The sequence below is a fragment of the Mastigoproctus giganteus genome, chromosome 11 (assembly GCF_048544385.1).
Source record: "Mastigoproctus giganteus isolate SK-2022 chromosome 11, ASM4854438v1, whole genome shotgun sequence".
Taxonomy (NCBI): Eukaryota; Metazoa; Arthropoda; class Arachnida; order Uropygi; family Thelyphonidae; genus Mastigoproctus; species Mastigoproctus giganteus.
In genome coordinates, this window is record NC_143585.1 from 70,800,673 (window position 1) to 70,827,714 (window position 27,042).

The 27,042-nt window shown below is 37.0% G+C and overlaps 1 protein-coding gene across 1 annotated transcript; it reads left to right on the forward strand.

Moving 5' to 3' along the window:
• The first annotated feature begins 2,276 nt into the window (after positions 1-2,276).
• Positions 2,277-22,042, forward strand: LOC150078111 (lysozyme c-1-like). Its single transcript, XM_090384466.1, has 5 exons — positions 2,277-2,397; positions 5,578-5,651; positions 7,172-7,226; positions 12,594-12,669; positions 21,873-22,042. Exons 1-5 carry the CDS (start codon positions 2,277-2,279, stop codon positions 21,937-21,939), a joined length of 393 nt encoding a protein of 130 aa, XP_090240592.1. The 3' UTR covers positions 21,940-22,042.
• The last annotated feature ends 5,000 nt before the right edge of the window (positions 22,043-27,042 follow it).

Here is a 27,042-nt window from a genome sequence, read left to right on the forward strand (position 1 = left end):
CATTTACATCAAACTACTGAATAATTAATGGGAAGATTTTTTTCAGAACCATGATTACTTCCATCCATCAGTTGAGACCCCACAGTATGCAATTTTATTTTCTTTTAAAGTTTTTACAGTAACATTACGAGAATAATTTGCAAGTACAAAGTTTACAATGGCTTCTGTCTTGGTTCTAGCGCAGGAAAATCTTTTTGCTATCTCAGAATCAAAAAATATATTTTTTAACATGACAGTTGTGCAGTCCATTGATTTGTAACTACTATGATGTTTAACAGTGTGAAAAGCAAAGATACCCTCTGCAGCAGCTAGATCATATTCTATTTTACCGACAGCTTTGACAAAAAAAAATCTGTAACCTTTCCCGGAGAGGCCTCACCTTGAACTGCTTTCTTGTGCTTCAAATCACCAACCCCTTTATTGGCTACTGAAACATATGCCCCCATTCTGCAAACTTTACATTCAGCTTCCCATTCCTCTCGGACAGATACAAAAAAAGGAAATTTGTTTTTCATCACTTCTGTAAACATGCACTTCCTTTTAAGCATTTTAGGGGAAGTATAGTCTTTATAATATTAATTTTTATAATTGATATAATAATAAATATTTTTTATTGTAAGTAGTGAAGCATAAATTTTATTAAGGTTAGGTTATGTTTTACATTCACAACTAAACTAACCTAATTGCAGAAAAGTACCTACATGTATAAAGATGGATAATAAATATTTTTCGTAATTAAAGTGAAAAACAGTATTTTTAAAAAAAAGGTAAACTTTGGTATTAAATAAACTAGTGTCTGCCTCTTGATTGGATCGTTGATAAGTATACCAAATTTAGTCGACAGTACGCAACTTTCGATCAATTTGGTGTGCACACAGCTCAAATCCACGTTTTCATATGCTGCAATCAATTTCTAGAGAAAACAGTCCCTCTAACTGTCAATATTTATTTGACATGCTGGAATTCCTGTAATTTATATATCTTTTTCTAGCACACCATCTGATCTTCACGCGTTATCTACTCTCTGCCGACCGGGCTAGCCGGGTAGGTAAAGTGCCTGCCTGGCAACCCAAAGGTCGCGGGTTCGATTCCCGCCTCGGGCTGGATATCACGATGGTGCCGAACCAACCGGTTGGTTGGATATCCCGGCCACGATACACGAAGGAAGCAAGAAAAAAAACTGGTTCCTTCGTGTATTGAACACATCATAGAAAATAAAAAAAAAAAAAAAATCTACTCTCTAAACCAAAATATTGTATTGCTAGACTATATAAAATTTATATGTGCGTAAATTCTGAAGCAGGCGTGGGTTGGTAACAATCTCAATGCACGTCGGGGTTTTCCGCCTAATTGTGAACACGGAAATTCAAATTGAAGAATCGTCTCCAATCCGAAAAAGATTCTGTATAACGTAACTCGATAGTTTTCGTCGAGCTTGCATAAAAAAATGGCGTATAATATAAAAATTCGGACATTTAGATAAATTTACAAAAATCCACCCTGACAAAAATTTTAGACAAAAAATCCGGTTAAATATTTGTAGATTTGGTCCATTACAGGGGAAAGTACTGAAATCGATAAGTATAATCGATTTCAGTACTTTCATCGTTTTCAATCAGAGAATGTTGTAATATCACAGCCCTTACATGAAGTATTTATGTGTATGTGACGCACGTAGTTTTTTTTTTAGATTGACTCATCTAATGAATTCATAGAGCTATGACTTGTACTGTGTCGTTTTCATTTTAGTTCTCTGTAAATTTAAGTGAATAAAGACAATTCGATTTGATTTTTCTCCTATTATATATGCAGTTTAGAAAATCGTAAAATTTCATAAAAGAACGAAACACTAAATTATAAAAATACGAAGTTGAATATCACATACTCGAGAGTGAGGATTTAACTCAAAGACAATAAACGCAAGCTAAAACTTGTTGAGCACGTTTATAAATTTTAAGACATTGTATTTTCATTTTCACCATGAAAAATGATAAAATAAACAGAATAAAATAATAACTTGAAAGAGTGAAGGTATTAAGGAAGACGATTAATATGTCTAAACAATTTTAAATATTGCACAGGACAATTAACATTCCTTAAGTCTAACCATTAACGTTAGAGATTTATGAACAGGTTATCTGGTAACGTTCCAATCTTCCACTAACAGTTGAGTTCCGGGAAGAGTGTCAAGGGTAACTTCAATTTAACGAATGCAGAGGAAGAACAAACTTATTTCCCGATTTAAAGCGCAAAACGGATAGTTGTTAATTAGCACAATGTTAAGAAAAGTGCTGCTTACGTTGTTTATTTATCGACTTTTTGTCAATTCGTCTTCGCCCTGTCAACTAGCAGAAAAATTCCACAATGAAGGATTTGCTTATACAGACATTGGCCACTGTAAGTATGAAATTATGTTTATCTGTGTTATACATAGCCACTCCCTCATGTTCATAGATCTGATTTAAACACGTATCTATCTATCTATGAGGCTGATCAACTGCCAAAAAACTGTCTTGTTAATTCCTGAAGTTGAAATGTTTTTTTTTTTTTTTTTTTTTTGATTCCTAAAATTTTCTTTATTTTATCTCTTGTGGATTTTTGAAATTGCATCTACTGATCATGTTTAAATAAAAAAAATCTATCTATCAATGATTATTCATTACTTACGAATGTAAATATATGTATTCATTTGTTTATTTTTTTACTTCAGCCTTACAGAGAGTATCCAAAGTTGGAAGAAGCGAATGCATGTCAGAATAATATATGGCGCTTCCATAGCCAGGTGGGCAGGAGCAACAGTGCGTATAACACGCTTCTTGATTGGACCGGGGTTCGGGCCAGTGACCACCAAATAAGGAGGATGCATGCGGAAAGGTCAGGGAATGACCTTTCCGCATATCCCCGGAGCAATATGGCCTTAGTTGCTAATGCTCCTAAAAAAAAAAAAAAAAAAAGTCAGAATAATGTACCGTATATTCCAGTGTTAAGATGACACAGCGTATAATCTACCTTTTTTTTTTTCCCTGGTGTATTATTAATCATATATATTCGCCTTCCTCATAGGTCGATTCCTTTTTTTCAATCACCTTTTGTATCTCGCGTAATGGTACATAATAATTCAATTGCACGCAGCTGTTTCAATTACTGTAAAGTCTGAGTTTTAAATGAATTATTTCTGTTCTTTCTTTTAAAAAGTTTACATTACGACATTTTAATAACCTGCACAACAAATTATAAAGAAAGTGGCAGGCAATCTTGTCACTGTACTTTCTTATGCAGTAGGTCATGAAACAAAACTCAGTCATAGGAAATGACGTAAAATTACTCCTGTTGATGCTATACGTATATGGGGAAGGCTTTGATTGTGTGATCTGATCAATCCTTGTTGTCAGTTTAGTACTGTACTGCAAATTGGTTTCTCTGTAAACGGTTCCTCAATATGGAAGAGAATTTGCTGCAATAAATTGACAATCTTGGAAAGTAAACCAGAACACAAAAATCCCTACAAATTCAATGAACTGCTACCCATGAAGAGGATAAGCAAATTCTTGGGTTTTAAAAGGTGAGCTATGTATATTTGTATTAGAATATGTATGTAATAAATTTAAAATATACTAGTAATAATCATATCTTTCTAATCCTAAGCTGTTTATCTTTAATTTAAGTTCAGGGTTTTATACTCGGCATATAAGCCGATCTTAAAATTTTAGATAATTATTTAGTTTTTCAAAGGTTGGTTTATATGCTGGAATATATAGTAAATAAAATTAATAAATACATATACAATGAAACATAACTTAAATACACAGTAGCGTTTTAAGACCTCTTTGGATCTCCGGAGTACTTGGGAAATGACTTCTTTGAGGCATCACTACTGAAGTTTCGACGCAATGAAAACGTCTAGCAAGATAAAAGTTTGACAAAGACAAGTTGAATTTGTGAATTTTATTAATACGAGAAAACGCTAAAAAAAAAAAAAAAAAGTCATATTAAGATTATCCTCATCCACCCACGTGTATTATGAACATAAATACTTTGTGTGATCTTGTAAGTTTTCCTATTTTGCTGAATGATAAACCAGATTTTCCGGGAGAAAAAACTTTGCTATCCTCATCTGAGACTGACCAACTCATTCACGGCCTGAAAAAAAACTCCATAAAAGTTCCTTGCATCCATAAATTTATGAATTAACCATTTACCTAATATATATATTCATTATATTCTAAAAATATATTCATAAATTTATGAATTAACCATTAACCTAATTTTAAAGTTATAGATAATTAAACTGTTTATTTTGATGGAAAAGTTTTTAACACTTTTTTTATAGTTTAAATTTTTTGGGTATTACTTAAAATATATTATAAATAATATCTTTGTTATTTATAATGTATCTGGATTTTATTTGGAGATGATCATGAATGAAATAGATGCTTTCTTTGAAGAATATTTTACAGAATTATACAGTTAGATGTTAGGTATTAATTACAAAAGCAACTAAGGCTATGATGCGTCAGAACATTGTGTTTGTAACTGGGCCTATTCATCGGTTGGTTTGCTAATAGTTGGACTAAAAGCAACGTCAGATATCTTTCTAAAGGGATCCCGCTTCGCCCTCTGATATTCCTTCAAGTGGTCCTCGTCTGCCTCTTTAGTTGTGTTAAGTTATGTATATGCCAAAGGGCGTGGTCAGAGCGTCTCAGTTTCCTTCCAACTGTAGATAGTGATGTAGATAGATGTAGATGTAGATAGTGATGGGTCGAATCTCAGGTCATAACATGTAGAAATATGTTGCCGAGGATTCCTCCACCAAGCCTGCCCTAAGTGCCTCGCCTCCGTACAATAGACAATCGCACACTCCTGGGAGAATGATACCTCCTTAGGGATTTTTCTTGCAGCAAAACAGAGTCTGAGGGGGTAGCACAGTGGCATCGTTACCGTCCTTCCCACACCAGGTGGAAAAGGCCTGAGTTCGAATTCTGTCAATGACGCGAAGAATTTTTTTCACTCCGTAACTGAATTAGTCGGTCTCAGAAGTAGATAGCAAGGTTTTTCTCAAACTCGAGTTTTTCGTCCAGCAAACAGGTATATTGACCAGAGAACACACACACACACACACACACAATTCATGAACATAATACACTTGGGCAGATGAATGAATAATCCGGGTGGCTTTAGCGGGAATTTATTTATTAGTAAAACAGGCAACCCGAACACCGAATACTAACGCCATAGCCCTAGTTGCCTACGCAAATACAAACAAACATTTTAGTTTTGATTTTAGTTTTAGTTTTAATGATTTCGCATTCTTGTGCTTTTGGATGATTACACAGCCATTCATAAAATGCATTCATCAAATTCTCTTGGAAAAAAATACGTGTCCTTTTAAAGAAGTTATTTAAAATGAGATTATCGAAGAATTTCTCTTAATGGAGGATCTTTTTGAGAAACAATGATTTTACAATATATTTGTTGAGAATGATAATAGGAAGTTCTAAATAATAATTATAGCGAGTGTGACGAAGGACTATAAACATCATAAAGGTAATAACAATGTTACGTTTTCTTTGTTGACAGGGTTATGTATTGTCCAACACGAGAGTAATTTTAACAAAGCTGCTACAGGAGGAAATACCTACGGCATCTTTCAGGTAAGAGCCAGCTGATCGTATAGAACTGTTGACATTTACGATAACTATAAAAAATGCTCTTGTAACGCTCTAACTAGTATGTCAGTTTGCACTATTTATCGTAAAAAAACCATGAAATTTTAAGTTATAATTATTATAAATTATATTATAATTTTAAAGCTTCCGAAGATCTGTTTCATTAACTTACACTATACAGGGTGTTTCATAATATGTGGGTCGTACTTTCAGGATCGATTCATAACCCGAAAACAAATTATAAAAATATAGTTATGGAGATTTCAATTCTAAAAAATAATAAAAAAGAATAAGCAGACACATACCTAGTAAAATGTTTAGCCATAATTATCGTCTCACTTAAACCGCACCCGACACCAATCGTAACCTCCCTAGGCAGAAACAGAATCTCCCCCCCCCTTGCGCATCATCGTCATTCAGATCTAAGAGTGGTCATTGAAAAAAAGATGCCCTTCTCTTACTACATCGATTAAAGTAGCAAAGAAATTTTGCTCCTTCAAATGAGCCAGCAAACAACACCTTCTCCACGTAAGGAACAAAGCCTTTCTCACAAGATATGTGACATCGCATCTATCTTGCTATACTTTATGGAACAGCAGTCTGGACATCAGTAGCCCTAACAAACATAAAACCTGTCTACACTGCTCAATCCTGACCTGAAATGGGCTACCCACAAACTTCAGCACCTCCTAAACTTCCGAATTACCGAGAAGGGAGCAATTCCATGGCTGAAACTACTCTTTCAAGACCCAGTTTTTCCTTTGTGCTGCAGATAGTGATGGGTCGAATTTCAGGTCATAACATGTAGAAATATGTTGTCTGGAGGATTCCTCCACCAAGCCTGCCCTCAGTGCCTCGCCTCCGTACAATAGACAATCGCCCACTCTTGGGAGAATGATACCTCCTTAGGGAAATACTCTTTATTGTAAACGCAATGGATGATGATCCCCTCGACCTAATTATTATTATTATTAGCTATATGGTGCAAGGAAACCTGAGGCTTATGCTGCACCAGCCAAAAAAAAAAAAAAAAAAAAATTCCCCAGTTACCCTAAGAGAGAGAGAGAGAGAGAGAGAGAGAGAGAAATAGAAAGGAATCACCAAGAAAGAGAAAAATGATGATATTCAGCTCAGGACTCTGGGTGTGCCAAGCCCATACTCACCAGATGTGAGCCCCTGGGGTTAAATCAGAGACAAGACGAGGCGAAGTCAACTGTTGAGTTCCCTGTCTGCCCGATTGTGCAGAAAGGGAACTCTGCAGTAGAACTCAGCATATTGTAGTCTATAGTATTCATAGTTAGCTTACTGTTCTTAGTCTAATTTATACCTACTTGTTTGTATTAATAATTGTATTCCCCTGGCATTACCTTCACTGTGGTGGGAATATTGCATATGTTTCATTATAATAAAGATGATTTTTTTTGTATTTAACAATAGTTTTTCTTTAATTACTTTTCAGTATAAGACTGAATTTTGTCCTAATGTGGATGATTTTTATATTTCAGATTAGTCGGTACTGGTGTAACAGTGTTTCTCGATGCGGACTGGAGTCATGTAATGGCATGTAATGTTTATATTTATAGTAATAGTAATTAAAGCGGACAGAAATTCATACCCAAAATTTCTACCAGCTTTAACGATATCCCTGATGTTGTTAAAGTTTTTTTTTTTTTTTTTTTTTTTATGAGAACCCCAAACACGAGAGGTATTAGAACCTATAGTACTTAGTACCGTGCTTGGGTTGGAGGTTGAGAAGACGAAAGAAGATATTTGTTGACATTGGACTTGAACTTCTGTAGATTGTAATTTTCAGGAAATACGTATGAAGGAAGGTTGTTCCAGAAAACGGTAGTTGAATGAATAAATGAGGAAGATGAAAAGTTGGTTCTGTGGGTTTGAAGTTATCAAAGTAATATCAAAGCTGTCACTTTAATATCAGATTATTGACATCCCTGATCTAATATTGCTGAGCAATTTTACATCAAGGATGTCAAAACCAAAGCATGCTGGGTGCATGAGTTTTTCACAACGTAGCTGAGTTAAGTTTTAGGCGAGAGTTGTACTTTTTTTTTTTTTTCCTCCTTGAGACTCGAGTTTTTCATTCAGCCAAACAGCCAACCCACCGATAAGTACATTCAATTACAGACACAATATGCTGACGCTTCGTAGATTTCGTTGCTTTAGAGCTTAATGCACAACCAAAAAAAGGATTTAAGGTTCAAGATGTCTGTGGAACTGTAGCTTTATGAAACTTAATCATAATCATAATCATACTGTAGCTTTAGTTCGAAAGCAACTTTCAAATCTATGTGGTGGTTGACCCTCGGAATCAAAATGCTGTTAAGAATAACTGGAGTGATCGGCAACGCTTTAGTAAAAATGCCAGTTTGCAGACTTTGTAGGATTATTTGCAGATCAAATTTTAATAGATATTGACCATGGTGCAGACGGCTTGAAATTGATGTTTTTATTGAATCCAATATAAAACTATCCAATATAATCTTTGACTTTAAGATAGAGATTCTATTGGATAGACGTCTGGAGAGCTTAACAAAAGAAAGATATTGCCTTTGATTAGATATTTCTCACAAAGGTGAGGAAACCTTTGGATCCCTGGAGATATTGATTGAGTCAAAAGTTGCTTGTAGACAGCCAACTGTAAATTGCCAACTCAAAATTTTCTTGGAATACATTTTGGATTGAATTGGTTAAGAAGGTTTATCAGAATCGATCTCCATTTAGTGTATAGAAGGGTTCCTGAGAAGGGTTTTATCACAAAAATTACATAAACTTTTTACATGGTGACCTTTTTACTTTTTCACCCACACCAGGTGAAAAAGGCCAAAGTTCGAATCCCTTCAATGACGCGAAGAATTTTTTGGATCTTTTTCACAATGTGACTGATCTATTCGGTCTCAGGAGAGGGTAGCATGGTTTTTTTTCCCCCATCCACTCAAACAGCAAATCGACAACGGAACAAAACACGAAAAAAATTCATATTCACATCAATATGGGTTCTTACAACTTTCGTTAGTGGGAGGCACGTTGGAGAATTTTACCGACCATGCTGCTTTACCAACCATTCTGAATATTCTGAATCGTTTGAATTCGATTCTGAGCAGTTGGTAAGCAACATAACTGGCAGACCGGCTTAGGAACCTCTAACGACTCTTTTCATTCGGGGCTAATTAAATGGCCTCGGGCAGAGGAGCTTCTCTCTGTCTAAGATTTAATACATCAACAGTTTCTCTTTCCATAAACATGCAAAATGACTTACAAATCTACAGACTTTTAGACATACCTAATATACATGGTTACATAATATGTAATTCTGAAATTATGCTGTAATGATGATTAAAGATTGTGATAATCATGGTAAGTTTACCCAATAAGAGTTGAAATAAAAATAAATTATCCGATACCGATGAGATAAAGTATACTGTATTCCTCTCTTTGATACTATTGCGAATACTCAGGATAAGATCTGTGATGCTGTTTTAATTTTTTTGAGAATACAATGCAGAATAATTATAATAATATTAATAACAGCACTGGCGTGATCAGAAAATTTAATTGTAAATGAGCAATGGACTGCCTCTCAATCTCCAGAAAAAGTTTTTTTTTTTTTAAACGTATAGTTAACTATAAAATATTTAAGGGCAAAGGCCTCATGCTACGAGGTAGAATGACTAACATGTAGGTTAGCGCAAAAGCATCATTTTAACGTAGCCATCTACCAAAGTAGTTAAATTAATTAATTAAATTGGCATCGTTTTGGTTATATCTCATATTGTGAATGCCTTCACAACGAGTTGCCTTGGTATTGTACTACCTCGAATAAATAACACTTCACCAGTGGAGATGACTACTGTTATTTATTCTCAACGTGTAGTTAACGTGAAGAAAAAAAAGCTTATCCCTAAAGTATCCAATTTTCTGAAAGATTTTTTTAAAACAGCTTCCTTACACTCACAAGTAGCAGAACCTTGTATGAGACTTTATTAGACCTTAAGTGGTCTTATACAGTAGAATAATGTGTCCTCCATTGTATGAAATAGTCTTTCTGAAGAGGGGAAAGGTCAACAATTCCTCCTTCCACAGTGAGAATGACTGTGGAAGGAGGAATACACATGCTTTCTTGCATCACATGCTACTACTACTAATAGTACTACTACTACTAATACTACTGCTACTACAGTCTTATTGCAATCATAGTTAAATTCTTTTACTATATTATTATTCTGTGATATTATCTGAATATTACATTCTAATCTTTTCGGATGCACACAATGCCTATGGTAAAGGAGTAGCAGTACATACAGTAAGCATGCACCATACATATTGATATTAATGTGACAAATTACAAACACGTCAGCAATGATAGAAACAAGAATAAATATTGAAGTAGACAGTTAATGTAGCTTTTTACTACCTTACATTGAATAAATTTGGGAATGCTGCTTATTACAAGAGACCAGGACCGTTGCAAAAGTGCGATCTTTCTCCAAGGTAGCTCCATACCACGGATCAACACTGGATACTCCACTGCATACTCCAAATTCTCTACCATCCCCAGATCAGCACGTTCTATCTTTGTTGGGGCCATTGAAATATTTCTCGAGAGGGATTTTTGCAACTAATGAAGATATTGTAAAAGGAAGTGATAACGACTACAATCGCAAGAAGGCGAATTTCTTCGGATATAGCCATCAACTCGTCCAGCTGCGAAAAATGCTTCAATTGTGGTGGTCATTATGTAGAAAAATCATATGATATCTTTACTCTATGAGCACTATTGTTAATATGTTAATAAATGAACTCCATGAGTCAAAGGGAAAATGTGATAGGCAAAACCTAACTTATTTTCTATAACTTTTGCAAAGACTACTTCACTTATGTGAACACTAGAAGGAAGAGGATGAATCAAATTGGTCCACTGGATATCGATGATTCAACTGTTGATGGCCCAGCTCAGATTGCTGACAACTAGATGACTATTTTTCATCTATATTCACACATGAGGAATTCTTTAGGAAAATGGATGCCAGAAGTTTATCATACTCTAACATACCTTTAGCCACAATTATGAGACATCCATAGATTTAGGAGAGGTCCTCACTAAGTGGACATGTGGGAAAGTATCCCCAATTGAAAAAGAGCGATCAAATGGTGACACAACTAATTTCAGACATGTTAGTTTAACATTTTTTTCCAGAGAAAATAATGGCGTCACTGGTTAATGAAGTAATGCAAGAAAATTATGACAAGACTACAGTTATACTTCAGACACAACATGGTTTTGTTAAGAGAAAATAATGGCGTCACTAGTTAAAGAAGTAATGCAAGAAAATTATGACAAGACTACAGTTATACTTCAGACACAACATGGTTTTGTTAAGGGGAAATCGTGTCTGACCAAAGACTCAACTGGATGGGCACGTTGTGCACTGCAGTTTGACTGGATACTACGATGTGGTGACAAATGAAATGGATGCAAAAAATAATTTTGATATCATATACAGTGTAATTGAATTTCAGGAAAGCTTTTGATACTGTTGCACATAAAACACTGATGTACAAAATGGAGATGCTTTAAGGGCAAGTTGCTGCTATGGATAAAGGGATGGTTGAGTGGGAGAAGTAAGAGAGTGGTAATCAATGGATACTCTCCTTCGTGGACTAATGTTATTAGTGGAGTTCCCAGAGTTCGGTGTTGTGCCCATTGTTATTTTTTATAGTTAACAATGATTTTGATGTAGGCATATCAGGCTTAATGTCCAAATTTGCAGATGATACAAAGGTTGGAAGGGTAGTTAATGGCCGTAATGACGGTATGTTACTGAAACAGGATCTAGAAAAGTTAGGCAGGTGGACTGAGAAATGGCAATTCAAGTTTAACATTGACAAATGCAAAGTACTGCATATAAGTAGCAGTAACCCAGAGTAACGTACCAACTGTGTGATACGACACTCAAGGTAAAATGAAAAATATCAGGGCGGGGGGGGCGTGTAATTGTGCAATCAGATATGTAGTTATCTGGACAGTGCAGACAGGTTGCTAGGGCAGATCAGGTGGTTTTGTCAATGATATACAGGTATTTTTCTAGCAGGAATAAGAAGGGAATTATCCCATTGTATAAGCCAATGATCAGATCACACTCTGAGTACTGCATACAGGTCTGAATCCTCATTTTAAGAAAAATATAGAGCTACTGGAATGAGTACAAAGAAGGGCAACGAGATTGGCGAGGGAAATAGAGGGATGCTTTTAACAAAAAAGGCTTCAAATCTGAAAATTGCAGCGTTGGGAGACTAGGCACTTACAAGGTGATCTGATTGAAGTGTTTAAGGCTTTGATTGGATTGAGAAAGCTCAATACTGATTGTTGTTGTTGTTATTTGGTTTTTAGGAGCATTAGAAACTAAGACCATATTGCTCCGGGATATGCGGTGGTCATTCCCTGACCTTTCCGCATCTTCCGTATTTGGTGGTGACGGGCTCGAACCCCGGTCTAATCAAGAAGCGTGTGCTACGCACTGCTGCTCCTTCCCACCTGGCTACGGAGGCGCCAATGCTGATTGGATTCTTCCTCTTGCTAAGACTGCGCACTTGAGGGACATGAATTCAAATTGAGGAAGGATGGTTGCAGAATAGATGTGCATAAGTGTGCCTTTATCAAGCGAGTGGTTGATTGCTGTAACAAACTTCCATCTGTTGCTGTGGAAGTTGATAGCTTAAATAAATTCAAGAAAGAACTGAACAAACTATTGGAGGGAATGGATAGGTGAAATTGGAAGTGTTTTTTTTTTTTTTATTTTGGCTGATTCTATATAAACATACTTTTTAGCATCATTTGCCACTATTAATGCTAATTCTAACTCTCGTACATTATTGAAATCAAACTTTATTGAAATTTGTTTCTTTCAGCGCTGCTTAACGATGATGTTAACGACGATATTCAATGTGCCATAAAAATTCAGAAAAGATTAGGATTCAAAGCATGGTAAGTCAGAAAACACAGAAATAAAACATTTATTGAAACAAAGAAGTTGACATTAATATATGCCAACTTTTATGCAAATTTTATGTACCTTTTAAATGGATGTAATATCAGTTATTGCAACAGAGTTTTAATCAGAGCTGAAAACATATAAGTCATAATGAAACGAACCACTAGATTTTTCGTAAATATAGAAAGACTCTTAATAACAGAAATACGGTATATCTGCGCATTTCTTCTTTGACAGAATAGTAATTTCGACTACTGATTGCTTTCGGGCGTGGCCTCATGGCCTAAAGCCACCGCTCCATTTCATCCCAAATGTGTTCAATGGTCGTTAAGGTTGGTACATTTACCTAATAGTTTCCCATCCCTTTAGCTTTCAGAACAGTCGTTCGTTGGGGCAAGGACTTAATGGAATGTGGAAAGCATACAGTGAGGGATGTTGGGTCAAGTTGATCCAATACTCTTCTAAAACTATTGCAAATTGGATGGTTGTGGACCTTTTCTCGAAGAACTTCACCAGCTCATCCCACAGAATGCTCAATTGAATTGAAATCTGAATAGTGAGGCCGCTGCAGTACTCTGAATTCACTCTGATGTTCCTAGAATCAATTCTGTACAGTTCTGGCCTTGTGACTTTCCCAGTTACCAAAATGTTTCCAGGTAACTTGTCGCATTAAAATGATGCTCAACTGAATGGGCACGTTATGCACTGCAGAAATACAACCCACATCATTACAACACCACCACCAGATTTGATGCGTGCCTATGAGGAGCCTTTGTGTAAAGTCTTATCACCACTCTCCCCCGACAAAAAAGAATAATGTTGTAGACAGTTATTTTGATATATTTCTTAATGATCTAGAAACACATAATAAAATACATTTTGTAATTAAAAAGACTCTAACTGTGTTAGAACATAACGACTTACAACAAAAAATAATATCTTTTATCAGAATGTTTGTAATTCTGTTTCTTGTAATTTGTGGATGAAAACAAATCTTAGGTGACTGTGTAACGGACTAGTAACTTTTTAGTAATATTTACACTAAAGTAAAATCAGAAATGAGAATGATCATACATTTTTAATCATTATTTTTTATTTGTTTTAATTTTTAAAATATGTAAACTGTTAAACTCCGGATAGCGCCTTCCACGATTATTCCCTTTTGCGCGGTGCACAACCTGCATACCACCATTTAGGGGCCCTGATCACCAGCTTGTATCGTTGACTTGCACGATCTGTTGGCGCCGTATTCCAGTCCCTCCTTCAGCGTGATACAGCAAGAACCAGGATCTATCAGACACAACGTTTTTTTCCTGTTCAGTGTTGATGTATTTGACGGCTATAGTGGACTCAAGTTCTTCTTGAGACGTTGTTTTTGATGACTGGAGTGAAACCCGGTTTGATCTTCAGTTTGGTCTTCATTTGTGTCTTCCATCTGTGACAAGATGCAACGAGTTTTGCGTTCTGAAATGCCTCTTTGGTTACCGCTTTTGTGCTGAGTCCCTGAGAAGGTAGTCAATGGTTACCACTATTGTGCTGAGTCCCTGAGAAAGGACTAAGCACAATAGTCGGTCAAATAACAACCAAAAGTGGTTGTTATTTGACCGACTGTAGCTTTTCTGTTACCCTGCACACGTGTTGTAAGCCTCCAAAGGCCTCTCGCATCAGTGAACTGTTTCCGATTGGACATTATTTGGTCATTTTAACAGTTTTGATACACACAAAACACAGTCATACCTGAAAAGCCCTCGTGGGTAGCACAGTTGTTAGAATCGCTGTACTCCCTACACTGAGTAGAAAAGTTCTGAGTTCGAGTCCCGTCGATGACGAGAGGAAGTTTTAATGGTATTTTTTACAATGTGGCTGAGTTAGTAGGTCTCAGGAGAGGGTAGTATGGGTTTTCTCCTGGAAACTCAGGTTTTTCCTCCAGCAAGTAGAAAATCGACCATAGAATACATGCAATTTACAGACAGTATATATACGAACTCAGGTCTTTTCCACTCCGTGCGGGGTTGGGGGACAATCCTACCAACTGTGCTACCCAGGTGATGCTCCTAATACCCTATTACAATAACAAAAATACTTGAAAATCCCAGCAGGGGTGTAGTATCGGAGATGCTGATACATCCGGTTCTCTGGAGTCGCCTTCCCTATCGTCCCCGTATTTCTCTTTCCCCCCAGCCTTTAGTCTCCTCCCCTCTCTAACTATTCCGACAGTGAACGCCGCTAATTTAACCAGCTAAATTCCACTAGTGTTCAAACCCGACTTCACCTTCGTTTCAACGTCATTCGGCCTTATTCTAATCTTCTAGCGCCAACCCATTTTTTTTATAGTCCCTAGCCACCGAAATCTTTGGAAAGTAGGTGACAAGGCCTGTCAGAGTACTAATAATATAAACTTCTACTGGGTGTCTGACAAAGTGTGAGCAACGGGGGTCCCAACAGAGGTCCACGGCTAAAAGGTCAGAGAAACAACATACCACAACATTACACAACAGAACAATACCCCCTATAATTTTTGAAAAATCTCTGGCCTTAACAGAGTTCTGTGACACAAAAACAGAGTACACAACGCGGAGATGTGTACTCTCCGCGTGAATTAGTATTAAATTTGAAAGTGTCTGCAATTCTGCCCAGACACGATAAGAGGGAGTACATGATGAGAGCCTTGTCAATCAATTCGGCCCTGGAGGGAATGTGCAAGGTTCAAGGGATAGAATTTATTTCAGCCTGGTCTGTGCTTATTAACAGGAAAGACTGCTTCTACAGGGATGAGATACACTTAAATAGAAAGGGTGCAAGAATATTTGCTGATGCTATCGAGGCAGTGTTAGGTGGGTCGGAAAACCGCTAGCTTGGGAGGTTTCACAGACTAAAAGGTTAAAAGTAGCCGCAGGCAGAGATGAAGGTGATTCTTGCACTATTTCTATTAGAATAAGCAGTGGCCTGGAGCGAGAGGTGCTGGGGGGTTTCAGGGACTGATGGTAATCATCGTGAAACAAGTGGGTATATGGGATGTTTTAGGGTAACTAAGAATAAGAATAGGTGCATGTATACTTGCATGTATACTTGCATGTATACCAGTGCTAGAAGTATAGTAAATAAATTTGATGAATTTGAAGTGTTGGTCAAGACATCAAAGGCGAATATTATAGGGACAGCAGTGACGTGATGTTACACAGATATTAGGAATGCAGAATTGGAATTGAATTTGGGAGTACAATGTGTACAGAAAGGATAGACAGGATAGGAAGGGTGGAGGTGTTGTGCAATTAATTAAGAAAAAAACAAAATCAAAAGAAATGCATCCAGTTGATATAGATGAACAGTGCGCTGTTGAGTCAGTTTGGTGTGACATAAGCACTGTGAAAGCAAAAGTAAGAGTAGGAGTGTGTTATAGGCCTAATGACTCGAATGAGTACAATGAACAATTATACAGTGAAATAGAGTGGGCTAGTAAATCAGAATGTCTTATAATGGGGGATTTGAACTTCCGAGATATTGACTGGAACTTGTGGGTTGGTCACTTGCACACTAGTAAGACTTTCGTGGATTTATTGGATGATTATTTTCTGCGGCAGCATATTCGAGAGGCAACCAGAGAGGGTAATATTCTTGATCTGGTAATCAGCACTGATCATTCGTGTATTAAGAATTTGCAGCTAAAGGAACCACTAAGTGGCAGTGATCACAGTGTACTGATGTGGGATTTAGTTAAAGATATAAAGGAAAGGGTTTTTGTTTCCATAAAGGTGACTACAGTGGTCTCAGACAGTTTTTAAATTCTATACAGTGGGATCAACTGATGATCTTACCAACAGCAAATTCTAAGTGGAAAGCATTCAAGGAATTAATCGTGGAAGCTACTAAACGTTTCATACCTATTAAGAAATATTGTTCAAGTTTCAGAGCTAAATGGTTGTCAAATGAACTAATGAGATTCGTGGCAGAGAAAAAAATGCACTGGATGCATATAAATTATCAGGCGACACACAAGCCTATGGCAGATATTAGCTAGTCTGTAATCTAGTCACAAAGGACGTTAGGCAGGCGAAGACAGATTACGAGAAATCTTTGGCAAAGGTTGATAAGAAAAACAGCAAGGATTTCTTTACTTATATGTATAAACTCTAAAAGGAAGAGGATGAATCTGATTGGTCCACTTGATATTGATGGTTCGACTGTTAATGATCCTGCTCAGATAACAAACAAACTGGATGAGTATTTTGCATCTATATTCACACATAAGGAATTATTAAGGTTTGAAAATGCCAGAAGGTTATCAAATTGTAAAAGGGTGTTTAATGATTTTGTAATAACTGATAACAAATTATAGGAGAAATTGTTGAAGTTAAACATAAGAACGGCACCTGGCGTGGATGGGATATATCCAGTTATATTAAAGGAGTCGGCAAAGAAAGTAAGAAACCCTTAGCCATAATTATGAGAGCATCCTTGGACTCAAGGGAGGTTCCCACGGACTGGAGATGTGCAAATGTATCCCCAATTCACAAAGGGAGATTGAAAGGTGACACGAGTATTTAAGGATGTGTCATTGCAGTAATAGTATACTGTTGAAGAAGGAGACAGCAGTCTCCGAAAGCTTCAGGTTTTATCACTTTTAATCCAGTTTATTTTAGATAATTTTATTGCTTCTGTATATTTTTAACTATATTTTTAACGTTTTATCGTAATTTATTGTAATATTTCCGATAGTGTATCACATTATTTTTATAGTAAAAATTTTTTATTCCTTGGCTGATGTTTGTCTTTAATTATTGCAGTATAGTTTAACTTCTGTTCCGGGTAAAATAATGGAGTCACTGGTTAAAGATGGATTGCAGGATCATCTAGACAAGGCTGCTGCAATAATTCAGACACAGCATGGGTTTGTTAAGGGAAAGTCTTGTCTGACAAATTTGATTGGGTATTATGATGTGGTTACAAAGGAACTGGATGCAAAAAATTATTTTGATATCATATACTTGGATTTCAGGAAAGCTTTAGCCACTGTTGCGCATGGAAGACTACTGTACAAATTGGAGCAGAATGGTATTACGATGGTATTAAGGGTAAGTTACTACAATGGATAAAAGGATGGTTAAGTGGGAGAAGACAGAGGGTGGTAATCAATGGGTGCTGCTCTTCGTGGACCAATATTATTAGTGGAGTCCCACAGAGTTCGGTGTTGGTTCCACTGTTGTTTTGAATAGTTATCAATGATATTGATGATGGTATATCAGGCTTAATGTCAAAGTTTGCAGGTGATACAAAGGTTGGCAGGGTTGTTAATGACAGCAATGGCAGTGTGCTACTGCAACAGGATCTAGAAAATTTGGGCAGATAGGCTGAGAAGTGGCAACTGAAGTTTAACATTGACAAATGCAAAGTACTGCATATGGGTAGAAGTAATCCCAGAGAAGCGTGCCAACTATGTGGTACTACACTTAAGGTGGTAGAAAATGAAAAAAATACCTGGGAGTAATTGTGCAGTCGCATATGAAGTTTTCTGAGCAAAGCAGACAGGCTGGCAGGGAATGTCACGGGGTTTTGTCAATGATATACAGGAATTTTGCTAGCAGGGAAAAGGAGGTGATTGTCCCTCTGTATAAGGCAATGGTCAAGCCACGCCTTGAGTACTGCGTACGGGTCTGGAGGCCTCATTTTAGGAAGGATGTAGATTTGCTTGAGCGTGTACAGAGAAGGGCAACAAGATTGGTGAAGGGAATGAAGGGATCCTCTTACCAAGAGAGGCTTAAGTTCTGCAAATTGCAGCGGCTGGACACTTGACACCTGCACTGTGATCTGATTGAGGTGTATAAGGCCTTGAATGGGTTGAGCACGCTGAATTCTGATGGGATTCTTCCACGGCATAAATTCAAATTGAGGAAAGACAGATGTAGAACAGATGTGCGGAAATTTGCCTTTAGCCAGCGGGTGGTGAATAGCTGGAAGAAACTTCCATCTGTCGTTGTGGAAGTTGATAGGTGAAATAAATTTAAGGAGGAACTGGACAAACGTTTAGAGGGAACTGTTTTGTAAAATTTTTTTTTTTTTTTTCTTTTTTTGGCTGATGCTGCATAAGCTCATACACTTGCTTTCTTGCATCACATGCCACTACTACTACCAGTACAACTACCCCTGGTGCCGTTAAACCGTAAACACTACACTTTATGGCACATCCGGTTCCAGCACGACTGTGCCTTGAGTGTAATATACACTCAAGGCACATACATACACATACTATGTATGTTACTCCCCAAGACACAGTCGTGCTGGAAAACACCAAAAGAGTGCAGTTTCGAGATACTGATACCGGCAGGCCTAGCTACTACCATGCCACTTTCAAAATCACTTAAATCTTTCATCTTGTATACTAAATTGCAGGGGTGGCTCTTTGGTAGGTACAATGGAACTGCAGCACCCCCCCCCTGCTTTTTAAATCTAATTAAAAAACAATACAACGCAATGAATATTTTTATTAACAGTTCCCGTATTCGGTATACTCATCCACTATTTCCAATAATTAAAAATAATAATAAATAAAAATAAATAAATAATTGCTGTATTTAATACAAATATTAAACAGAGCTTGGGCCATCCAGGCCCAACCATGGCCTAAGGCCTTTGGTTTATGGGAAAACAACTATTTCCGATAATCATTTCAATAATAAATGAAGATAAACACGAAATCGTTTTCAATTTTGAAGTTTAACCATAGATGGAACTGTGCGCTAGACGGTTCCACATTTTGCTCTCGGAAAATAGCATAAGAAAATGCGCACTGGCCGGTTGCCAGTGCGCATTTTCTTATACGTACTGGCAACCTGCCAACTACGATTTTCTGTTTGCTGGACGAAAAACTCTAGTTTCAGGGAGAAAAAAACAATGCTACCCTCGCTTGAAACAGACTGACTACTCAGCCACGTTGTGACAAAGGCCCATAAAAATTCCTCCCTTCATCGATGCGATTTGAACTCAGGTCTTTTCCACTCGGTGTGGGGAGGACGGCGATCCTACCAACTGCGTTACCCACGAGAACGCAATTGCTTTTATGAATGTGTGTTAAATGACAAAGCAGCTAAATTTGCAAGGTATAGTTCTTCTGTAAATTCAGGGACGGACTTTGGCCTAGGCAGACTAGGCAACTGCTTAGTCTGTCTATGCCCGTAAGTTTTTTGGACCCCTAAAACGGTTTTATTATACATAATTTATTTTATAATGTAAAACTCCTGGCCATGTCGCCGTGTTGAGTATTATTGTCTCTAGTACATGTCCTGTACTTATTAGCAATAAAGAATTTATTTATTTATTTATTTTTGCATTATTTTATTTTAAGTAAATATGTAATGTTTCGCGCCGATCAATCAAAGCATCTTTGCACGCCGCGTTATCTGGTGTATCATCGTGTATACCGAGCCAGACGCGTTATACACGAAGATTCACCAGATAGCGCTAGTCACACATCGATTAGGTTGATTTAGTTACTTAATCAATACCTCTGTTGTACGTTGGTATGAACTACAGTATTTGATTTAATTTGGCAACTTCAATAATTTCAAATGTATTTTTATATTTAGTAATAGAAGACTTTTTTTAACCCATTCAACTGTGTCCTCCATTACAATTTCTGAAAGGTGGCAACCCTAGGTGGGGCCCGAAATGAGAATCTTGTCTAGGGCCCGATTTTTCCTTAGACCGCCACTGTGTAAATTGGGTGCATTCTGTGGTCCATTTGCCTGTTTGCTGGACGAAAATTCCGAATTTTTCGGAAATAAAAATCTTGAATTTGCCTGAGACCAACGTCGCTGAGCTAGTTGGTCTCAGACAAATAATATTTCTTCAGTCAAATGTCAGATATTTCTCATAAATACTGATTATCTTTTATTCCGTAGGCCTTCTTGGAAACCTCACTTCACAGTGAAGACAAAATGACCAAAAATTCCGAAAATGATTAAATTTCATGTTTCTCTAGCCCGACAACCCAAAGGTCGCGGGTTCGATTCCCGCCTCGGGCTTGGATCAAAGTACTGCAAAAACCTTGGGAGGTGCAATATGGCCACAGAAGCCGATGCGCCAACAACTACCAAAAAAAAAAAAAAAAAAAAATGTTTCTCTAGCGCTATGAAAGCTGGGCATGTGTTATTCGCTAGTGAAGGGTTTTTGCATGACTATTCAATACAAAGTAGCACGTATGACGGGGTGTTGATGAAATGTAACCTACGTTGGATTAGAAGCAACCTGAATTGCTGGAATGTGGTTTCAGTTGCCTTCAGGATAATGCAATACTACATCATCATGTTCAGTAGCTGCTACAGATCTGGATATTGTTATAGAACCCATCATGTTCTGCAGACCATTCCATGTGATTTGTTCTTGTTTTAATGGGTATAGGAACCATTTGTAATATATTTATTTGGATATTTAGATGCCATCATCGCCGTTATAAAAGAATTATTATGTTGTTTGAAAACTATCGATTTACAGTGCTGAGAATGATCATCTGTTTTTCCGAAGTGCTTCGACCTTTTTAGATAACGATGAGTAGGAAAAGCACTGTTTTCTTAACTGGTGCTGCAAGCTTACCCATCACTTGTGTGTGATTCCGTGCTATGGAATAAATCTTTACATAATTTATTTATAAGTACGTTTTGTCTTTGTAAATGAGTTAGATTATTTATTTAATTTTCCAGATGGATCGTTTTACGCTAATGTGATATTTATATACAGTACAATGTAAAAAAATGCATATATACATATTTTTTTGTTGTACTACACGCAAATTAGGAAACATTTTGTGGTGCTCCGTGCTGTACTAAACGTTGAGAAATATTAGAGTCGAGAATAATGCAGATACTTGTGGCATATCGTTTCTATTGAATTTCTTAAATCTGTAGCGTGTATTGTTCACATACAGGAAACTTCTGAAATAGCCCTCTTACTGAATCTTCGTGGGATCAGCAAGTCAGATATCATGTATTGTATGTTCAACAATTTTGAAGTTTCAATTCATTTGAGAGATGGTTACATAAAAGAAACATTTTTGTTTTTGATTTTTGCAATTGTACAATTCATTGCAATTGTTTGTTTAGTTTTACAGTACTCATTACAATACTATTTAGCAAAGTAACAATAATATTTATTCAGTCAAATGTCAGATATTTCTCATAAATACTAATTATCTTTTATTCCGTAGGTCTTCTTGGAAACCCCACTGTGAAGACAAAAATGTGACAAAATACCTCTCAGATTGTCACTTGTAATCTTTGGTAACATATTGTATGTACGAATATTTGATATACTGACAAAAATTCTTAGAATACATTATCCTATTAAAAGTATTCGAACACCATCACGCTGAGAAAAACGCGAGCTTTAATCAACTAATTATTAAATTGTAGGCCTATTATGTCTCTAGTGACAGCATCCACCCTCATGGAACACTTTCGACCAATTCATTGCAGCAAACGTCAATTAAGTGTGTCCATTCATCTTGCAGCCCAGTGGCATATTGTCACTGCTAGTATGCTCATTTACTACTTTGGGAGGAATTGCCGAATACTTCTGGTAAATTAGAGTAAGGAACATGTTATACTAACACAATAAAAAAAGGGGGTGAAATTCTATAGTCTTTTCTTATATATAACAAGTAATAATTTCGGATTTAGTGAGGAGTCAGAGGAAGCTGTGCCACCAGAAATTTTTCTCAGTATCTTGCCAGTCGTTACCCTTGGAGGGTGTTATTATCACCATCCTCTCATAATGGACTGAAAAAGACCCGAATTCTAATCCCATTGAGGATAGGATTCGAGGAATTTTATGGGCTGATGACGGGAATTTTAGGATTGAATGACGGGATGGGATGCGAAAATTTTTTATGGGCTATTTCACAATGTAACTGAATTAGGCGGGCTCAGGCGAGGGTTGCATGGTTTTTCTCCCAACCCTCATATTTTTTGTTCAGCAAACAGCAAATTGACCACAGGAAGCACTCAATTACAGATACAGTATACTGACGCCTTGTAGCCTTAGTTGCTTGGCGTTTAACGCACACCCAATTTTGGTCTAGTTTAACTTTGCTTGTATAACGATAATCAATGCACGAGTAAATATGTATCACTAACTTCGCACTGGAATCTGTTTCTTTCCTCGCACATTTTTTAAGTTTCTTACTTGTACATAACTAAATAAAGTTTGTTTTATATTCCAATACAACCCCAGTGTGACATAGGTTCTGATTATATAGAAGAAGGGAGCAGTTACTCCCATGGGCTGCTAACTGGAGACGGGAGCAATATTGTATCGGTCCGCTCATTGTCTTTGTCACTGCATTGTATTAGTAGCATCAGAGGTTTGGGCCGTATTTCTGCATATATATTGCGTCTGTTCTTTGAACCATTTGACTGTTTGCTGGATAAAAATCAAAATGTTCCAGGGGAAAAAACCATGCTATCCTCGCCTAAGTTCCAATAACTCAGCCACGTTGTGAAAAAAGCCCATTCTTCGCATCCCTCATGGGATTCGAACTGAGTTCTTTTCGGTGTGGGAAGGAAGGTGATTATATCAACCGGCGAGGGCACATCGGTTCTCAGTGTTTCTCGAACTGTATTTCTCCCCTTTCCTTGCTAGCAGTCAAAAGAAGATTCTTATAACCAAAGAATTTACAAATTACTCTTAACTTATAAAAAAAAACAAAAAAAACCTATTACATTACGGTCGTCATCCAGTAATTTCTTACTTATGCCTGTATTTGTCTCTGTAAATTTAGTGTGCTTTGGTCGATTTGCCTGTTTGCTGGACGAAAAAAATCACAGTTCCCAGGGGAACAAAACCTTGCTATTTCCTTAGACCGACTAACAGAGCCACGGATTGAAAAAAAACCCCACTAAAGTTCCTCGCATCTTCAAGGGATTCAAACCCGAGCCTTTTTCACTCGGTGGGGGGGAAAAGACGTTGACCTTAACTGATCAGTGTACCTTTAACAACAAGTTGTGTATTTTTTTTATAGCTACGGGCGTAGGGGTACACTCTTACAGCATGTGCGCCAGCCACAGTATTAATATGTAAAAATTTGCTTTGAGGAATGAAAACATAATTCAGTTTATTAGGCTGATTTCCTAATTGAAAAATCATTACATAGTTATTTAATTATGACAAAAAAAAATTAAAATTGAGGTGCCTCGGAGAAACGCAGGGACAGTCGCCCTGAACTCAAGAAGAACAGTATACAAAATCAACTGTTAATGTGATGTGGCTTATGCCGGGAATCTTAGAAATGGGTTGATAATCGTTTGAAAGAGTACTATCCTCTTGGCTACTAAAACTTCAGATGTGGCAGAACACAGAATGACAATAAAAAATATACATATATTAGCAAGACTTATTGACAAATCCATGTCTTTCCACCTTTTCAGATGGGAACCAGGCGACCAACGACCTTCACGTCAGTATCTGCTTACACACTTCCAAAGTCTGTGCAGTAGCACAGTCGTATCGTCACCGTCCTTTCTACACCGGGTGGTGAAAGCCCGGTTTCGAAACCCGTTGATGATGCCAGGAACTTTTATCTGCTTTTTTCACTCTGTGGCTGGGTTAATCCGTCTCAGGGGTAGATAGTAAGGTTCCCTCCCCGGGAAACTTGATTTTTCGTCCAGCGAAGCAGGCAAACTGACGAGAGAACACACGCAATTTACGAACATATTACACTTGTATAGTTGAATTAACATTCCGGGTGATCCTAGTGTGACATTTATATTTTACAAACGCCTTAGTCTGTGTGAGTCACCGTCCTTCCCATAATGGGTGAAACAGGTTCGGATTCGAAACCTGTCACTCACCTGAGGAAGTTTTATAGCTTTTTTTTATTCCGTGACTGAGTTAGTGGGTCTCAGGCCCAGATAGCAAGCTCCTCTTTTCCCATGAAACTTGGGTTTTTCGTCCAGCAAAACAGGCACATCGACCAGAGAACACAAGCAATTCACTAACATAATACAGTTGGGCAGATGAATCAATATTCGGGTGACCCTAGTGTGACATTTATTTTTATTATTATTTACACAATCCTCAATATTGCCAACGACAGGGAAATCAGTTCTTCAGGTTCGGCAGGTACCCAACACGCAGTTACAGACCTAGTTCCGGCACATATTTCCAGTATCATAACTTTTTACAAATATCATTATTATGCCGAAGTCGGATTAATCATTGGTGGAATTAGAAAACTGTATAAGCTATAAAAAAATACAATAAATAAAAACCATGGAACCAGTTCCACAAATATTCTATTACTGGTCTCATGTCATTCTAATTTTAATTCTAATTGTCCTTTTAATTCAAGCTTAAATTTTACACTTGTCTTATAAGTGGATCTTAAAATTGTAATCGACTTTTTAGTTCTTCAAAGGTCGACTTATACGCACGAATATATGGTACTCTGGTATCAACATCTAGTCTGACCTTTAAGAAAATTAAATCTAAAGTAAAAAAAATAATAATTAATTTTGTCTTCTAATATCTCCCTCTCCTTCAATCAGTTTGCGAGGGTAGCTAGTTATAATCACCGTTTATAATCACCGTTTATAATCACCGTGAATAGCACGGTTCTCCCTCATTCTGGAAACTGGGGGTTTTCTTCTAGAAAAGCAGGCAAAATTACCCGAGAACACAAGCAATTCATGCACATAATACACATGGGCAGATGAGAGAGTTCTCAAGTAGTCAGATTGACAGTTTTTTTCGTCTTATCAGAACGGAAATAATCCTAGACAAAGCTCAAGACTGTGCAGCTAGTCTCGACAGAATTTTTTACTGAATGCCATTACATTTGAATGAAGCAATCTATAGAAACATCACCGTTTTTTTTTTTTTATTTATTATTATTTTTTTTATAGAGAATGTGTTTCACGTTCTAGGACCACTTCAATATTTGTATCTTTCTTAAAACCTAGAAAAGATTATTCATCCATGGTTTTTGCACAAAGTGTAAAGTACCTATGGGACTGCATCATCCTGTTTACAATAGCATGTATTCATTAGTCTCTTACTAGATGAACAAAGAACTAAACTTCCTAACATACATTAAGCATATCTGAACCGACTATCTAGAAAATATGGACATTCTTATAAATATGGAAATATGGGAAACGTTGACAGTTATTACTTTATTTAGTATTTCGCTTTAGTCTGTAACGATAACAGAAAGAGTGCACTGGCGTGGCTTGAACGTAGATGGCCAAACGCTCTCAGAATTGCTTTGGGAACTTTTAGAACTTCCCCAGCTCAAATTTTATATGTAAAAGCTCACCAACCAGCATTACTTCTCAGAAGAAAAATGTTACTATCAAGCTAAGCATCCAAAATAAAGCCTACCAACATATCCATTACGGCAATACCCATTTCAGCCAGAATGGATGGAATTATACAGAAATAAATATTATGCTTGCAAACCTGTAGGTATGAAATTAGCTTAAATTGAAATCTGCAGACTGACAAAATTTATCGAGATGTGACACATTTCAGAGATTTTGAACACAAACATTATACGAACATAAAATTATTTATTTATTCATTAGCATTAGCAAAGGTACATGATGCAAGAAAGCAAGCTTATATAGCATCAGCCAAAACACACACACACACACACACACACACACACACACACACACACACACACACACACACACACACACACACACACACACACACACACACACACACACACACACACACACACGCTTCTCATTTCACTCATCCACCCGGTCCAATTGTTTGTCTAGTTCTGCCTTGAATCTGTTTAAGTTATCCACTTTTACAAAAATAGATGGAAGTTTGTTCCATCAATCAACCACCTAAAGGTAAACTTCTTTAGGTGGTTGATTGCTAGCTAAAGGAAAACTTCCGTACATCTATCCTACAAATGTCTTTCCTCAATTTGAATTTATACCCTCTCAGGAGATTATTCTGAGCAACAGGAAGAATCCCAACAGCATCGAGCATGCTCAAACAAATTTAAGGTTTCATACACCTCATTCAGATTATCTCGTAGGTGCCTAGTCTCCAGACACTGTAATTTGCAAAACTTAAGCCTTTCTTCGTAAGAGCAACCCTTTGTTTCATTCACTAATCTTGTGGCCCTTCTCTGTACTAGTTCCAAGAGCTCTACATCTTTTTTAAAATGAGGCCTCCAGACCTGTATACAGTACTCAAGGTATGGCCTGACCATTGCCGTATACAACAGGATAATCAGGTCCTTATCCCTGCTAGAAAAATTCCTGTATATCACTGACAAGACACAATGAGCTACTCTTGCAGACCATCTGTACTGCTCAAAAATTTTCATATCTGCCTGCACAATTACCCTTTTCACT

Coding starts and splice junctions, on each gene's coding strand:
- LOC150078111 (XM_090384466.1), top strand. CDS start 2,277: ATGTTAAGAAAAGTGCTGCTTACGTTGTTTATTTATCGACTTTTTGTC. Junction 2,398..5,577: donor TTATACAGACATTGGCCACT/GTAAGTATGAAA, acceptor CTTTGTTGACAG/GGTTATGTATTGTCCAACAC. Junction 5,652..7,171: donor ATACCTACGGCATCTTTCAG/GTAAGAGCCAGC, acceptor TTTATATTTCAG/ATTAGTCGGTACTGGTGTAA.